This window comes from Tenebrio molitor, chromosome 6 (assembly GCF_963966145.1).
Source record: "Tenebrio molitor chromosome 6, icTenMoli1.1, whole genome shotgun sequence".
In the NCBI taxonomy this organism is placed as follows: domain Eukaryota; kingdom Metazoa; phylum Arthropoda; class Insecta; order Coleoptera; family Tenebrionidae; genus Tenebrio; species Tenebrio molitor.
Genome location: NC_091051.1, coordinates 4,716,881 through 4,735,640, shown reverse-complemented (window position 1 = coordinate 4,735,640; position 18,760 = coordinate 4,716,881). Strand labels below are relative to the sequence as shown.

The 18,760-nt window shown below is 39.6% G+C and overlaps 1 protein-coding gene across 9 annotated transcripts; it reads right to left on the bottom strand.

The window, feature by feature from the left end:
* Nucleotides 1-79: 79 nt before the first annotated feature.
* On the bottom strand, nucleotides 80-16,775 carry tsl (torso-like). Of its 9 annotated transcripts, none has more exons than XM_069052212.1 (4): nucleotides 9,135-9,406; nucleotides 6,849-7,124; nucleotides 3,511-4,167; nucleotides 80-820 (listed from the first exon to the last, which is right to left on the bottom strand). In XM_069052212.1, the coding sequence occupies exons 3-4, from the start codon at nucleotides 4,147-4,149 to the stop codon at nucleotides 425-427; spliced, it is 1,035 nt and encodes a 344-aa protein (XP_068908313.1). In that variant the 5' UTR covers nucleotides 4,150-4,167; nucleotides 6,849-7,124; nucleotides 9,135-9,406; the 3' UTR covers nucleotides 80-424. The 9 variants fall into 9 exon arrangements, with proteins under 9 accessions (XP_068908313.1, XP_068908312.1, XP_068908316.1 ...); XM_069052211.1 differs by having other exon boundaries at nucleotides 6,849-7,074; XM_069052215.1 differs by lacking the exons at nucleotides 6,849-7,124; nucleotides 9,135-9,406 and adding an exon at nucleotides 16,629-16,775.
* Nucleotides 16,776-18,760: the final 1,985 nt, after the last annotated feature.

Sequence of the window (18,760 nt, the reverse complement as noted above, 5' to 3'; positions counted from 1 at the left end):
TTTTGTGGGAACCTGCGTTTGTGTTTGTCTCTGTGGGGGGAGTACCGGGAAAGCAGTGACTGAATTGAAACATCGGGGGTGATCAGTTGCTTACATTTTATTGCGGTTTTTACAAAACTTTACATATTTGGTTTGGAGTATTAAAATAGAGTTTGTTGTATAAAAATAAATATGTCGGGCGAGATTGTGTGGAACGTTCGTTGTGAAAGCGCCTTTCGAGCAGACAAATCACTGTGAACTAGCCTCATTCCGAATGCAAACAATAAAAACTAGAATAGAGGACCAATTAATTGTATTGTTTCTAATACGCAATAAACTTATTTAAAAAACTCGCTTGAGTCACTCCTTTCCTCCCTACTCAAGGTTTGCCACCGCTGGTAGGCGTCCCTATCACAACGCTTTATCACAAAAAACAGGATGCACTCTACAAATTGCTCTCCCACAATTTCAAAAAATTGTCCAGCACTTCTACAAAAAACATCCGCTTCTTGGGGTCCTTAAACGCCGGCGCCAGCGTCTTCATCCCCATCTGTAGGATGGCCTCGTTGCGGAGGAGGTCGTTCAGCACCGTCAGCATCTGGGCGTCCCCGTGGATCTTCAGCAGCGTCGGATAGGTGAAGATGTAGTAGTGGACGCGCAGTTTGGACGCCGCCCACTGCTCCACCGTCCTGTTGCCGCTCGCCACCTTGATCTGCCCCATGTGCTCGGCGAACCACGGACTGAAGTACTGCCCCAGCTCCAGCTTGTCCAGATGGGAGATGCCCTGGGTCTTGAGGCGCTCCTTGATCTGCAGATAAGTGGGCTTCCGGAAGACGAACACCTGCACAAATCGCCTGAATTAAGACTCGCGCAAGGGGGGATTTTGGGAGTGCGTGTGCATAATGCAACGGGATCGAAGAAGGTGTATCGATTGGGTAATGCCGAACTTGTTCGAAACTATGCGCATAATTAGGGGCCGGTTCGGATCTGTGTCAATGTGTTCATTCTGTTTGGGTATGTTTGGGAGCGTGGGCGGTTGGGCCTCGCACCAAAAAAAAGTACTGAAAAATGCAACTCAACACCTGAAACCGTGCCCAGACTGGTCTTTTCGGCGTCATTCAACTTGATGCGTCATTTAATTTACATTCTTAATTAATATGCAGTTTCGCTGATTGCTAAAATCACCTGCATAATGTCAGGTCGGAGGTCAGGACTGGTAGAACAAGATTGCTAAATTTTAGTGTTTCTAAAAGCACACCGGTTTGGATAAAAATACAGCTTTTCCTTCACGTTTGGAATTTTTTAGATTACACTAGATCTTACACAACACCAACAACAATTCAGAGAAATCAATTCTGGTGTGCGGTAGTCCCCCATGTTGACAACAAATACATGAAAATATCTCTATTTTTAGGAACTTTTATCATTTTTTTCGTATCGAGTGTTCCACCCGATTGAATATTTCGTAAACAAATGAAAAAAAAGGTTTTTTTACCTTTCCGCAAACTGCATAATAAATTAAATTTTTGATGAAGATTATTTTTGTGGCTTTTCCCAAGACCACAACAATTCACTGGAAATCAACGATGTTCTCACAACGGCAACGAAAAACTAGCAAATTTGTAAATTTTTGATTTTTGAGTCGCAAGAACTGTTAACACTGAATAAATAAATTTCGGTGCAGATCATTTTTGAAAAAGAAAATTTTACATCAGTCAAGCGTGGATCGGAAATCATTTTAAGTAGTTTATGTCAAACATCTGTCAATACAAAAATCAAATTTACACTTTTTTGAAAACGCGTTTTATCACAATTGACACTTTGTGTTGAATTCCATCCACAATTTTACTCTTTGTGGCATCTGGAAAGCGAGAAAAATTGATTTTCTCATCCCAGTGTTCATTTTGATGCGACACCCTGTATACGCACAGTTCACAGATTTCCCTCTCTTTTATCAAATTTTCGACAAACTCGGGACAGTATCGGGCAAAATGGAGATCCTGCAGGTGTGGAGATCATAAAAATTACCATGCCAGTCCTCGAGAACACGTATTTTAATTATTTTCTGTTAAATTCTGTAATCGATTTTGTTTTCATTTTGTTGACATCACATTTATGGTAATTCTCAAACACACGAATATTAAATGCAGCCTTGAAGAGAAGCCTGTAAAGTTTTTCTAACGTGATTACCTGTTCAAATCAAATTAACCTCAATCCTCTTATTGGAATAAGTTACGTTAGGCTCTGTTGCCAACATGGCTGCCAAAAATCCCCAAAACCCGTCAGATTCTTATTTGACATTCAGAGCATATACAGCGTGGCCTCGCAAGCACACTTAGAACCAAGACCGAAGACAAGCTAGGAATAAAATCCACTCGGGGCTGACCGTGACAAAACCTTGTCTCTTGCAACAGATGGCTGCGATAATTTACCGAATAATTACTTAATTTGAATTGTACACCTGGTAATTACAGGTCTTAATTCCTCGTTATTTACTTCAGAAAAAAATCTTAAGATCACTCTGACGTCACATTTTTTTTAAATTGGACTTGTACAATCTACCAGTTACTCAACAAATATGATTTTTAATTTGTCATTTTACAACAAAAAAATTAAACTGTGAAGGTTTTGTCTTTCAAAACCGAACAATCATTTTGTTATTAAATATTTTACTATCGAAATTGGAAAGTATTTTTTCGGTCGATAAAAAAGAAACAATTGTAACGTAATTATTACCAATGTGTATAAAAACAAACGGTTGCTAAATTCCATGGCCAACTGATATCCTCCATTCCTGAACACCTGTACCATTAGCCACGCACCTAGTAAATCACACCGGAATTTTACGATTTCTTCAAACCGGACTGTCGTCAAAGGTCACATCGTCAACGATTTTTTTATTTTATTTTTTTGTCTCGGGAAATTTTCAGTTTCTATTGAAGAGTCGCCGCCGCCGAGATTTTTACTTTGCGGAGAAATTTAATCAGTACGCCATATGGTCAGCTCGGTAAATTTCAAACGTTTCTTTGCTCCCGTTAGTGCATTACATCAGAGAGACCTTTCGAGACACAAAAAAGACTGTTACAAAATTAAACTAATGGATGATTTGGTAGTTAATCTTAATTATTCGTTCCGGTCCATCAAACTCCGGAGCATCACTGTTCTAGGAAGTCGGACAATGATTTTTGGATAACTGTCTTCCAGCAGGAGAATGTGAAGTAACGGCGACGTTACGATTGTTTTTTTTTTCTGTGGTTAATCGAGTTAAGTAAAGTTTTCGAGCGACAATCGATTATGTGAGCGACGACCGTGAATCCAGTCTGGCTAATGTGGATCTAATTGGTGGCTCTGATGGTTTGGATGTTGAACTGTTATGTAAAGAGCGTGAAAAAGTCTAGAGGTGGTGGTTTTGAGAAAAATCGTTCTAGTGGTTATTGGAGCTTTAAAAAGGCTTGTTATGCAACGTTCTACGTTCACTTCAATTCGTGTTTGCTAATTACAGTTTTAATTAGAGAAAAACCATTTTAGTACCTGATAGAGCGCGTTCCCCGTGACGTAAGATTCGATATAGTGCGAGCCATACTTCCTGATGAATCGAATAACACTGGTCACATCACCGATTTGTATTTTGTCAATCTCCCGCGCCACCACGTCCACCAGATTCACATTATTCGGAATTTTGGTCAGCTTGACGCTGTCCCTGAACCTCGACAGCCTCACCAGCACGTAACAGTGTTCCTTGTGCACGAACGACGCGTTTATCCCCAGGTTCTTGGCGATGGTGTCGAGAGACCAGCTCGCCGAGAAGGCCTTCCAGGGGTTGTCCATCCGCTCGAAGGCGAAGTCCCTGAAGTAGGCCTGCACCAGTTGCTTGACGTTGTCGCAGAACTCCATGTGGAAGTCGCCGGCGAAGATGCGCCGCTGCTTTTTGGGCACCTTTGCGGTGCGCACCGCGAACCGGTCCAGGTCGTCGAAGATGTCGATGGTGGGCTCGCGGAAGAGGAAGTCGGAGTCGTTGCGCGGCACCACCTTCATGCTCAGGCTGAGGTAGCCGTAGCGCGTGAAGACGTCGACGGAGCGGCCCACCCGCAGCTGCGACTCGTCTTGGACGTCGTCTCCGTAGGCAGAGAGAGCGGTCAGCAGCACGAGCAGCTGCGCCCGGCCCCACATTCTCGCCGCGACTGACACCTGAAACAGAGAATATCGTGCACAAGGTGAGTCCTTGGGTGCGCGCGCGGTATCACATAATTGGAGGCTTAATTGCGCCCTCGAATGCAACTGGAGCCGCGAGAGGTTCGCGAGACGGTTGTTCACCCGGGACGAGGATGGTATGCGCCCGGAATCCCGTTGGGCGGGCTGCGCGACCCTCCACGGGGAAATCGCCGACGAGGAGGCCGACTGCTGCCCAGAAGACGACGCTTTTAATTGTTCGCGGTCATGCAACCAGAAATTACACGCGAGTACAGTTTCCCGCCCACGATGACGTCACACACAGGATCTGTCATCGAAATCACAAAATTTTAATGAAACGACAAAAACTGCAAAAGCTCAGAACTCTATATCTAGCGCTGAAAAAGTAATCTCGCTACAACATTTTTATTTACGCATCGTGGAGCTGAAGAGCACGTGATCTGCGACTATGGCACAATCATGACGTCACACACAGGACCTGTCATCGAACTTCTTCCAAATTTATGCTTACTAGAGAGCATGAAGGGCACGTCACACACAGGAAGCTGTCACTGAATTCATCAGATCCAAATAACGACAAAACTTTCAGAACCTATTCTAGATTGAAATCTCTACGTCTAGTGCTGAAAAAATATAATCTCAAGGACACTACTAGTAGCACTTCAAATTCAGGAGTATTTTTCTGACTATTTTGTTGTGTTTAGCTCAAATTTGACATAATCACACCTCACCTTTCGTCAAATATGTTTTATTTTTGATATTTTTATTTTGAAGATTTTTAAATTTCTTTTATTTTTGTTATATTTATTTTGACAATTTTTTTGAAAATTTAATAGGTTTTAATTTAATTTAGCAAATTTAGGAGGCTCAAGAAACTAAAATTTTTGTAGGGCTTGTGACGTACGTCTTCTACGACACGATCATGACGTCACACACAGGATTCTGTCATTGAATTCGTCAAATCTAACGACAAAAACTGTAAAGCCTTCTCTAGATTTCAGCTTACCATAGATGAGAGTACAATCAGTCTAGATTTCTACATCTAGCGTTAAAAAAATAATCCCCAGTGCAGTACTAGTAGTACTACAATTTCAGTCTTTTAGACTACTTTCTTGAAATTTGACATGATGACTCATCAAGTACTGTCGCGAGCAATAAATTTTGGTCATCAATGTCATTTCAAAGTTTGGTTAGATTGTCACAAATTTAAAAAATTTCCCTGCCTGATTATGCCCACGTCAACAAAGTGTCAAAAAATTGAGAAAAAAATGACAATTAATGTCATACAATATGATGATAGGTTATGGTATTTACGACTGTTTTACAATGGAGCATTTTCGATTGCGTCAAAGAATGACCTTGACGACCAAAATTTATTGCTCGCGAGTGTACCTTCAATGCTTTTGTATTTTTTAATCGATTATTCTTCATTTGAAGATTCAGCAAGTGTTCGAAAACTCAAGTTCTTGAAGGGAGACCCTAACGGTACTTCGAAACTTGCGCCACGCCTCCCGCTCGTTCTTAACCCTTTTGACATCTGTCAAAATGTTGACAAAGTGGTACCCGCTCCACGCCTTCCACCGAACCAGTACCAAATCGCGGCGACCTTGTCCCCGTCCGGCAAGATCGAATCGAACTGGAAGGCCTTTTCAGAAAACCAACCACGAATCGTGACAGAATCGAAGAGAAAGTTTGCGCAAAAATAGACAGCCATGCAAAAAATCCCAAATGCTACATATTTCGTCAGGATTATGGCAACAGCTGGAGTTAACTGACGATAACGGAATGGACTTGTTTCAACCAGGTTGCACCATCTTCACGAACGCAACGCAAATTCCAAATTTGTTCGTTTTCTCACAGGACTTTTTTTCGATTGTTCTTTCGCCATATCGTATCGGACGGTCGTCATTGTTTACATTTTGCAAGAGTGTTGTTTGCTTGTCGTTTCTTTAATTAAGTGTTTGTTCGACGATAATGATGTTGATGGAAAACAAATAAGACTTGATTAGTTATTGTGTTTTGGAGCGTCGCTGTAGATCGTTGCGTGATTCGTGTCAGATAAGACTTTCACCGAGAATCGGACTAATCATCCTCAGTGGAGTTTTTGCCGTTTCAAATCTATCACTGTCGCTCAGTTTTAACCGAAAACGAATCAATTTGGACAAAGAAGTCTCGAACGACACCGGCGCGCTTCTTATACTGACCCGGATGCTAATTAGGCGCGAGAGAACAAAACTGTCGCCATCTGGTGACACTCAACGAATCACACTTTTTGGAGATTTTTTACAAAAGTCTTACCAACAGAGGCAGCACCAGTTTATTGACTCCACCACTCTCACACACAAACTATTTGTATTTGTTGTTCGAACAGATTACGATTGGATCGGAATTATTTACGTCTCGTGTTTGCATTTCTTACTCTAGTGACAGTGTAATAATTTAATATCGTTTTATAGATTACTTCATGACACGACATTAAAGAAATAAATGTCGGTGTGATAAATGCGGTGGCAACAAACCCGATTTTTTTTTGAATCAATTTTATTCTAGTCGAAAAAAGTTTCCGTCTTTATCGGTCATGTCATGTGTCAAATTTATAATCCCATAAAACATAGATAGCCGAGGTTGATGACAACTCCAGATTAGTTGGTCATCCTGTATTTATGAACTCTACCTACTTTTAGGCCTGGAACGCACCGGGAGCATCTGATTGGTCTCACCAACACTCCAATTAAACCAAATTTATTAACACATCTTCGTCCCCACTTAACGCGTCTTTACTCTTCGCACCTGCACCAGCACTAACGAATCCATCAAAAACTTGATCACTGTCAACAGCCCAACTGATGTCGGAACCACCGGACCGACGACGTGTGTTTCCTACGAACCGGAGGAACGAATTTCCTGGTCGAGAGAACCGGAAGTGTTGTTTGCATAACTCGATTGAATAAAATCTGGCGAGGGAAAAATGAGGCGCGGATATTATGCATAATTATGTCATAAGCTGCATTAGCATGAGGAATGGAGGAGCAATTAGTGAAGAGCCACCGAAATAATTGAATGAGGAGGTTATTACGCGCTCGGAGGCGGCACAAAGACCATTCGGGACTGTCTCGCGAACGTTGGTTTTGGTCCAGTTACGCAAACGCTTGCGTAAGAAGATATCGTTTCCGCGTGTGGTGGTAGAAGTGTTGAGTTACGAGATTTGGGACAATGTCTTGGGGACAAGGCAAAGGCTCCCCACCTGAGAGCTCGAGACAAAGAGGGCCAAATATGGATAGACAGGCGAGACTTGTCCTTTAAGGGGGCATTCTGATCTAGAAATGTCAACAAATACGTTTCTTACAATCGCTTTTTTAAAGAACAGGATTTAGAAAATGTGCCTCTAGGGTTGTCTCCAGAAATTTCCAAAATTTACTAATTTATGACGTACAAAATAACACATGAATTTTGAAAAAAAAATCCACTGAAAAATTATTTTCTATCTCAATTGCGGCCAAATGAAAGTGAAGAATTATTCAAAAGTACATACTTCTAATCAAACTACCGTAAGCCAATTAGTACCAGACATGCATATGTATTTTTCGAAATATTACTTCCACGTACGGCTCATTGTGACAACATTTCTTCTCCAATTGACCAAAACATATTCGCATCGCGTTCACCTGTGTTCGTTTTGTTATCGAAAGTGTCATTAATTATCCAACTTAGTAACGGTTAATTGCCTGGAGTCACGCGACCAAATATGTGATTCAATTTCTTCGACACAGTGATGACGTCACATACAGGAATCATATCATTTCAATTTTTACCAATCGTTAACAAATTTAGAAATTTTTCTCAAACCATGACAGACCAACTACTGTCCTGAATGTTTTAATTTTTTTTTTAAATCCGTCAAAAAATTTTTTGTATGCAACTTGTTAGTAAAGTATCTTTTATTTACTCGGCAGATTTGCGCACTCGCTTCGCTCGAGCGGCAAATTTTCCTCCTCGTAAAAAAAAGTATTACTTTACTCACTTGTTGCAGAAATAACTATTTCTTTTTATTTTTTTTATTTTTAAAGACCCATTGCTCTTATTGTTACCTTGACACCTTGAAAACGCATCGATAATTTTATTAGTTCCTAAATTTGAAATGGAAGTCTCTTCAAGAGCCAAAAAAAAAAAATAAAAAACTAAAATTTTTCAAATAAAATCAAAATTTTATAATGAAACTTGTGCCCTGTATACAGGGTGTTTGAAAATTGCTAGTACAAAAAAAAACAGTGGCATCTAGAAGCCCTAAGAAATCCAAAAAACCAATTTTTAATTTTTTTAAACAAAAGGGATAAAGTAACCCTATCCCAGCATATTTTACGCCTCAGGCGGGGCAGTATTTTTTAAACCTTGGTAACCAAGCGTGATAATGAAGGACTATACAACAATATGAAAAATACATATTTTTTTGCAAGATTTTGGCAACTAACAATGGCACTAACCCAATTTTTAGTAATTTTTATCTCGAAAACTAGAGGACTTTTATTAAAATTTTTCTTTGCCGATGACTTTAACTCACCATCACCAATTACCAGTATTTTTTTGTACTAGCAATTTTCAAACACCCTGTAGATGGTTAACGATGCATATTTTTAAAATAATTAATTTTTTTTTTGGGTTAGCACCAAGTCAAAAGTAATAGAATAAATAAATAAATTGATCAGCGTTAGGAAACTTTAGGCAGGCCAGGACATTGGTCAAAAATTTTGGCAAACAGTCCCGCAAGCCTAGCAGCCATCCCCGTCATTCTCACGTGTCCACACCTAGCGTCTCACTCCTTCCAGCCCACGTCCTCACCATCGATTCTGGTCGCGTCCGATTGCATCGATGATCGAAAGTGCCATTAATTATCGAACGCGTCCCGAATTTGCAACAATGGCAGTTGCGCAAGCCGCCCCCGGCGGATTTCCTCCGAAAATCCTTACGCAAACAACACAACCACCGTTGCACCGATTATTGACCAGGTTGCTCCCCTTGGCAGGGGGCCGCGTTCTCACTTTCACCGCTCGATTCCACTGGCAAGGACCGGATCCGGCGGCCGTACCTTCGGAGGACTTCTTCGCGTTTCCGCCGCCAATTATCGTTTGCAAATCACGTTCGCTTCCATTGTCGCCGCCGTGTCCGCACTGATACGTTATCAGATGCGGTCTTCGTGCCTCTGCTTTGCGCGCACCAGATAAACGTCGCGCTTCTTCAAAACAGACGCAATTTACTGCTGCGATAATTTTTTTCCTGCTTAATTGGATAATTTTTATCTGGAATTGTCAGTGTCAGTGTCGACGGTGACGTACGAGATCGAGGAAGGAACGTTATCACCTACATAAAATCCGGCCGAAATCTACATTTTTTTAATCTGGACCTCTCAACCTCAAGGTTCAAAGCGCAATTACTCCAATCAAGAAAACTACCAAAAAACCCACCACTAAAACAACTAAAAACAAATTCTCTTTTAGTTATTTAACAATAAGATAATTGACAGCAAAGAAAAGAAATTAAAAGCTTTTACTTCTTCTTCCTAACTGTTCTTGTCAAGCTTATTTCTTATAATTATCACTTTCCAATCGTTCAATAATTCAACACCTGAATCCCCAACAAGAATTTTTTTCCTCTCTCAAATTAATAATTATCATCGTGATTAACAATACATAGTTGTTGATTTTTTCCGGAGCTCCGGAGCGCGCTCACGCGAGTCATCCATTTACGTTTTTCCTTTGTTAACGAGTCTTTAATTTGCACTTTTAATCGACTTTCAATTAACGGTGTAAACAGCTCATTAAAACTATCCTCAGTGGATCTCACTTTTTATTCGCGCCATTAAATTGGCGCTATGCGGTGGCGCACCGTCTTGTAGAAAGTGTATCACTTTCGGTCCCACACTTATTAGGCGAGAACCATCAGCAGTAAGGTTGTGTAAACGTGACGTAATTGAAGAGCAAATATTTGTCGGGGTTCATTAGAGAATGAGGGAAGACGAGGAGGATTCAAGGACGGGGAGCTGGTTAATGGTGATTGGAGGTTGAGAAAAGCAACTTTCTTGGCTTGGTGGTGTGTGATTAGGATTGTGGGAACACGTGTAGAGAGGTTGAATGAGCGTTGTCTGAACCGGTGTAATAAAAATGTGTAATGTGAGTTGTCAAGCAAGGCGGAACTAGAATTTGTGACGTCCATTTGCTTTGTTGTACGACGGATGATCGGAGGAAAAGCGAAAACAAGATTGGGAGCGTGTAGGAGAGGAGATTTGGAGAGGATCAGGATTAGGGAGCGGATCGATGGAAGGGACAGGATTTAAGTGAAATTAGAAGGGAAATATGAATCGAGAATCGGGGGTAGATGAGGCAGAAGAAAATGTTGAAAGGGGTGATTTAGAGAAAGGGTAAAAAAATTAAGATAATGAGCAAGTGTGGGAATAAATGTAAAGAAACACGTGGAAGGTGTTAGTTGTCATGAATGCGTTCAAGGTTACGTCAAACGAACGAAATCAAAGGGCAATAAATAAAAAATAAATGAGAAAATGAAGGATGGAAGCTCAATCGTAAATTGTCAAAATAAGATGGAATGATCAAATTTGTAAATTAATATTGATTAATTCCCACGTACGTGCGTGTTCAGCCAATCAGAGCGTTTGCTTTCATCCAATAAAAAATGTTTATCGCGATAAAAACGTCCTACTACTCTGTCATCTGTCAAAAGTGATCAAAATTGCATGCTATTCCTGTCAGATTCTCAAATTGATTTTAATAATTGAACCTCCACCACCCGTATTTTTAATAACTGTATTACAAATAAATAATTACTTAACGTTAAAGTTTGTATTCTGGAATTAATCTTGCCAAAAATTCAACGGCCTAATTTTTTATATCTGACAAAGTTTCCAATTTTCACTTAAACATTTTTGCTTTAGACAATTTTACTGGTTGATATTTGGGCATTTTTTTATACAAAGATTAAACCCTCGAGCTAAAGCTCTCGGGCCTAACCAGAATAAAAATGACCTAAAATTGAAAAATTTATCCCATGAAAAAATTAGGTCTCGTTATTTTACCTTCCATTAATTTCTAACCTTGGCAAAATAATCTTCACCGTCTGCTCCTCTTGGAAGGCCACTTTGTCCAAAATGAATTTATCAGGCGGTGATAATAAATCTTACTGTACGAGTACAATTACTATAATTGGAATTGGAAAGCTGGGGTGGTTTAAGGTTACTTGTTCCCCTAAGTATCACAATGATTGATTATTTCTTGTTCCTGACAAAAGCAAGACGACAGGAAAATTCAAATAATTTTCCTTGTTAAGAATTACGGACAAAACAAATTCGTGTGATGATGGAGAAAGGCTTTGACATCCCAAAAAAAAATCCTTTGTTCTAGGAAAGGATTTGATCATTTTTATAACAGTGACATTTATTTTGTCAATATTAGGTCACAAATATTTTCTTAAAAACCTAAAAATAGAACCTTACGGAGATATTTCCTCGGAGACCCACGTGGCAACGCTGTTGAATTTTGGTTTAGGATTTAGGGAGACATGAAAAGTTAGGTTAAATTTCAATTTTTGCGTACACCGTATTTACGTTTAATTTCCTGTTTAATAAATTCAATTCTTTTTCCGGCATTTCGTTGAATTTAGATTTTTTACAGCACATGCATTAATTCAGCTAAATGTCATATCAGTTGTGCCAACTTGTATCGTCTTCAGTTACTAGAAAGGATTATGGGGATATTCATTGCTTCACCAACATAACTCAACAGTTGGTAGATGTAGATCTTTGACATATTAACAAGTTATAATTTCTAATGAGATTAGATTTATCAAAATAGCACACTTTATTTGTTAATTAGTCTTTCACGATATACTTTGTGATGATTTCTCCAGAAGCACCACCGGAACGAATGTGTAGTGTGTAAAAAATTCAGGTGTAGGTATAACTCTGAAGTAAAAAATATCATTTCCTCCCTTGGGTAAATTCCACACCCGGGAGAAAACGACACTTTCCTCCCTTGTCACGCAAATAAGTATCGCGGTTTCAAATGAAATCCTGGGGTGGGAAAGCGTTGGAAACTGTCAATTGTTGTGTTTTTTTAATGCGTAAATTAATTGGAGCATGTTGACAGCTAACCTAAAATTTAGAGCCAAAAAAAATTTCTTTTTTTTCTTTCTTTGCAATGTTTTACATTAAAAATAGAATAACGTAACGATTCTTATTCTCAAAGCAATGCTGAAAACAAACATGTTCAATTATGTCCCGATTAACATAAACAAATGTCATTCGTGTCAAACGGCGGGAAATTCAAACTTTACACTGTTCTAAACCGTTTAATTTTTCCAACGCCTGCTCAGCCCAGGATTTCATTTGAACGCGCGATATTTTCTCTCCTCAGAAACCAAACAAAGAATTTCATCTCAAATTTCTGCTTGAGGGTACATATTTAAACGAGACACTCTCAGATGCGTCACATTTGTTGATGTACCATCCATCAATTCTAAGAATGTAATCATTTGTAAAAAATATTTCTGGACATCCATTCATATTTAGTTTTTTCGATTTTTTTTATCGAAAATGTGAAAAAATTTAATCGCTATTGTGACCTCTTTAGCTTAATTTCCTTTGTCTCACGTTAAGGATTAATTCTCTCGTAATTTCCAGACACAACCTCAAGGAGTTTCACGTACTTGCCAAGACACAAAAAATTTTTTTTTGACAGTCTATTTCATTTTTCATATGCTATTGATATGTCAGTTTACAGGCTCAAGTGATCTTGTTTTTATCGTCATCAGCTGTCAAACCATAGATATCAAATGTCATTTATTCAGCCAACAAGCAATGGTGTGAATTATTTCTTTTGTAAAAAACAGTTCTTTTTAGGACTAAGTGACTAGAGTTGTTTTAACTAAACTTTGACTAAATGTCAAAACCCCGACTTGACTACAAATTTTTTGAACGCTCGTTACTTCCTTCTAATATTTTTTGGCATAAAATCTGACACAGCGTTTTCAACCAGTCCTTTCTTATTCCTTCTAGGTTTATTCAATTTGCACAATTCTTTTTGAACAAGGCATTAAGTCAAATGTCAAGCGCCAGTCGTACGCAATACAAACCCATTGATCAAATGGTTGCAAATAAAGGCGCAGCGACCACAATCCCACCAGATTCCTTTTCCACCCCAAATGTGACCACATTTCGTCACGTTTCCGCGACAGCAACCGCTTATCACTCCATCCGCGCCGAATTTGCCAATATCTCCGCAGCATTGACAAACGCCGATAAATCAACCGTTTAAAAGCAGACGATTGTGACATGTTCAAGTGGCGAAGGCCGCACATTTTAATTACAAATCAACAAAAAAAAAAAAAAATCCACTCAAAACAACTTCAATCCTGTACAGTGTCCGAAAGGTGAAGGCCGCCACGAATTGTCTCTTTTTCCCGCTCGCTTTTCATTTTTTCCACGCGCCATTCTGGGTCACTGTCGCTTTCGATTCGATGAGGTCACGACCGATTCGAAAAAAATGGGATCTCTTCTTGCATAACGGCTGTATCGCAACGTTCTAAAGGTTAGCGGTGCCCACCGCGAAGAGGTCTCTCAGTCAAGGGCGACTGGTTTGCGTCAGCGCCGATTCAATCCATGAGGAGGGCACGCGAAATCCGAAACGTCACTCGAGTCGCTAATTATACTGTTGGAGCATCCCGAACCGGACCCACGACGGAGATAATGACCGGACTTGGGGAGGAGTCGCGGCAACCGTGCTCTATACTCCACCCCCGAAAAGACTAAATTGTGCAAAAATCTACCTGGTGGTTGGAGTAGCGCTTCTTGGGCTTCATCGCGAGCGCACCTCTCTCGACACTGCGACTATTACGAAAGTGGATTTGCAGTTTGTAAACATTGCTGACGGCAAAGTCGTTGCTCTTAGCGAGAATTGAAGTTGCTGCGAGGACGGAAAAATTTCGGGAAGGCGGCAGGAGGAGCCAAAATGCAACGTCGAAAAGTGGGGCTCCAGAGGAAGCAGAAAATTAACAGGCAAGTCAGAGAAGGTTTGTTTAATGGCTCATGGTAACATTTTTTTTGTCACATTGATCCGTGTTATGAGCAAAAAGACAAATCTAGTGTGTCCTGTTTTGGTGTCTTTTTGAACAAATTTCATTTATGATTGAATAACTGAGACATCACGTCGTGCACTAAAGGGCCTTTTCATCCCTCGTGTAATTATTATCCTCGTTGCTTTTTGTGATTAAACTTACAACAGCTTTTGGGATTCTGATGAATGCTTTAAATTGTTGTAAGGTAAGCGATATTGTGAAGCAAAAAAAGAAAATCTGGATAAAAAGAACTGCTTCATCAGGACAACTCTCCAGTAGGGAGATATTCTCTGCTCGCCAGAACTTGTTCTCAGTGGTTCCAAAATTAAATTCGTGGTATCCATTTGCTCTATGATAAAGTGTTGAAGCAAAAAAAACATTTTCTGACATCACCAAGCTCTTCAGTATTGAATTGACGAAATATGTTGAACTGAAGAGATTTTGAGATTTTTAAAAAAGTTTTCCAGATCCTTCACTTTTATGGTGAATCTTAGAATGACCCACCCTCGTAAATAGCAATTTCTTGTACTTCACGTTCCACTTCCACTGCAAGATAAGTGTCCATATTTCAACAAAATTTTCTTTTTCTATCAAGTCCTCTGAACTAAAATCCAAATGAGGAGTGAAAAATTTGTCTCTTCCTCAAGAGTGATTGTTTTCTGACCAACAATTCCCACCCATTAAAAACAGTCATTTCAAAAAAATATCAATGAGGAAATCGATTTTGTAAAAACGGAACGTCTTCGGCAAAATTTCGGATTTTTTAAGTGTGATGGCTAATCTGGAGTTTCTCAAGGACCTGTTTTGGACGTGCTAACCTTCAGATTATTTAGTCTTACCATCTGTTACGGTCTCTGAAATCGTGATGTGCACTGATGTTGGTAAAATTTTTCAAGTTATTAACACAGATAATGATTCAAGAAGGTTACAGAGCACTCTTACATAATTCCCATGTTGGTGTATCCAAAGTAATCAATCAGAGAGTAACTCAGCATGGAAAAAAATCTACTGTTACATCATACGTCAACAATTTTGTTGTACCTTTTTGGGTTTTATCATCCAGAACTTTTTACTGCTGTATAATACAGCGACGTAATTCGCATCATTCATTTTACAAAAACTAGAAGAACTGTTTAATCTTTGCTCCTACAAATGCAGAACTTTTACTCTCAACAAAATCGAAATTATTTCTTTTGCATAAATGGAAGGAGGAAGTATTTTTGTTATCGTGTTAACTGCATAACAAATCATTTTTAATGGATGTCACAGAGTTACTCAACGGAATCGGCTTTGTGGTTCTTCATTTTAGAACAACAGATTTTTTTACGTTTAACACATCTACTCCAAGAATAAGTAGAGGTGTTGGATTCTCTCATGGGCTGTGACCTTGGAAATATCTGGGCGAAGGCGGAGTGATAAACCAGTGAAGAATTTGTCAATGAAAACTGAAAACATCGACTACATTACGAGAGAAACCACACTGACGTAACAAATGACGATGTTTTCCTGTCGGTTTGTAGCGCCTACTTGAGACCGATATTCGTCGTTTGCGAGGATATGACTCATAGTCCATGACAAAATCCAAGACTTCTACCTTGCTGCATTCTTCTCTTATCAACTTTGTGTCTTTGTAAATTATCATTTAAATTTATTCACCTTTTTTGGAAAATATCAAAGGCTTGAACAAAAACAGTTTCTTCTGAAAGGAAGTCCAATTCTTGCAAATTTGAAAAATATCAAGAGCTTTAAAGAAAACAGTTTCCTCTGAAAGGAAATCCTTGTCAAATTAAATTTTAAAAATCTTAAAACTCTTCACAGATCAGAACAATTTTTTTTGATAGCAAGTAAAGTTTTTCTAGTTCATTGTTGTTAATTAAATATTTTTCCACTTTGCAATTTTATTTCTGCTTCACAACAGTGCCTTCTCTCACTTTTTTCTCTTCACTTTTCACCAGTATCTTCAGTAACTGTTCCATTTTTAATTGAGGTCTTTTCTTCTATTTTCTTTACGTTTACATTGATCTCAAAATGTCGCAACAACATTACCAAAACCACAAAACCACACCTTTCCCATTGATTCTTTTCAAAAATATGATTAGCAGGTCCTTTGACTGTAACTAGGTTAGCCAAACACAAAACGGTGGCTACAAGACAACGACCAACAATTCAACAGCGCTGCTGTTGACCTTCGCCGCAAAACCTCTCGAACTTTGACTCTCGGAGCCCCAATAAAAATCCGTCATTTTTCAATCCTAACCTAATTCAATCATTTCCTACTTGTCAAACCGTGTAATCACAATCGGCGCGGCGCATCTGGAGAAAACTTGAACAGATAAACTCACCGTGGCGTTGCGAATTCATCCATGATGCTGTTCACGACGGTCATGTTTCAATGGACCACTGCACATTTGACTTGTCATGTCAAATGCGTTGTGACAGTTTGATTGACGGGGGCGTGGGAGAATTTTTAGCACGAGTGGTGAAATTAATAGAGAATTGTGCAACGCATGAATATGGATTGTGTCGGTGATAGCGATGAAAAATAATTGAGTCGTAGCCTTGGACGTCCGCTGGACAAGATAACGATTTTGTTGTACAAACAACAATAATGGTTGGGATTAATGGTAGAGTCGAATTTGCATTCAACTTCTTGCGGCGGCAAACTGGGTCGCCATTATGCAACGCGATTTGTGTTTTTGTGGATCAGACACGCTGCAAATTTACAAGAGATTGCCAATTAATCGCTCTGCGATTTTTATTTATCTTTTCTCCTTTACTACAATTTTTTATCTCGCCCAAAACAACTCTACTGCGTTTTATCCATCGCTCAAAATAACCAATTCTTTCACTCCTGCAGTGTGCGCGATTGCACCGCCTTGTACAAATCAAGATTCATTTATAATTCCACAAACAAAAAATTATATAATTCCTCCCAAAAAAAAACAACCTTCATAATAATTGATAAGTTGATAACACCCAACTAGTTATTTTACGTAACCTTGCGATGTCTTTCCTCTTGACAATTATTCCAATCATCTTATCTCCTTCCTTTTTTAATATTTTTCCGCCGCAGCCGACCAAATTCTAATTCGGAAGGGCTGCCAGCTCCGTCAGGTCGATACCTCCGTTCATGAATTTTTTATGAAACTCTTGTGAAACCCCACTCGATTGCTTCCAGACGTCACTTACGAAAATTTCACTTAATCGATACATCGGACGTATCCTCTCGAACCTGCGGTCCTGAAGTCCCTCTTCCTTGAAACCGAAACTTTCGGAGACAAATCCCAACCAACAACTTGTTACATTCAAAATTAGAGGTACCTGTGAAGACCCAAAAAATAAAAACAGAGATCTTCTCCATCATGCTCATGGTCTGTGATGTTCACCTTTACCAGATTACACATGGTGCCACCTTTCGCTTGTTGCTCAGCCGGTAAAACAGTTCTCGCGGAGGTTCCTGGTGAGCTGTCACTTGCGCCGTTGGCCCGCAGGTGTCGCCACTCGCAACAATCCAGACCTACTTGATTTTTCAAGTTTTTTTCGCGGAATAGCCTCCTGTGATTGTTTTTTTGCGAAATCGAGTGCCATTTTGGCGTGTCTTTCTGTTCGGGGGTGTCGCAATACGGAATCAGCACTCTTTGGATAATTAAATTACCTCGGTTGGTTAACCACGTCGACAACACAATCGAGATTTCCGAATTTATTGTCGTGAAACGGTCCGTTTTTTCCATCTAACGAGAACACAGTTATGGTCGGAGGCTTTGAAGCTCGACGAGTATAATTTAATCGTGACCAGCTAATCAAGCCATTCAAGAGACAATCGTCATTGGTTTCATTCATCGTGCACAACAGGTGATGGAGTCATCGAGATTAACTGTTACAATTCCGGGACCGCGTCTTTGTCCTGTTTGTTGTTAATTTCGGGTCGGCGGTAATTGAATTCGCCGGTTTGTCTACCATAAAATTACTTTTTCAGTTTGTCCAAATGTAATTTGTCGAAATCGGTCGGCTAGTTTGCCTAATTGGAGTGTAGTGTTGTATGTATTTGTTTTTGAAATTGCGATTATTAATTCACGACGGCGTGGCTTACAATTCAGGTTGGCGATAAATAATGCAACGGTTGTGGCGGCGAAAAAGGACGACACTCGTAATTATGTTGGCAGGACTAATTAGAGCAGGTCGGGGCAAAAATCAAGAGGTTGGGTTGGAAGAGTTTTTTTCTTGTTACTCTTATGATAGGGGTCTTTCTTCACACTAGATTTAACCGCATAATATCTTACACGAAGTAATTAAAACGACACGAGGCTCGGAGCAGGGACGGACTGGGGGGATGTTATCTCGTGCGTGGACGATCTTGGGGCAGTTTGCATTCAAAAATGTTGACTGAGCACCGACAATTTTTCAGAGAATTTTTTAATTAACACCGTCAGGAGAAGATCTGGGTCAGGACCTGTTTCGAAAAATATTTCGAAAT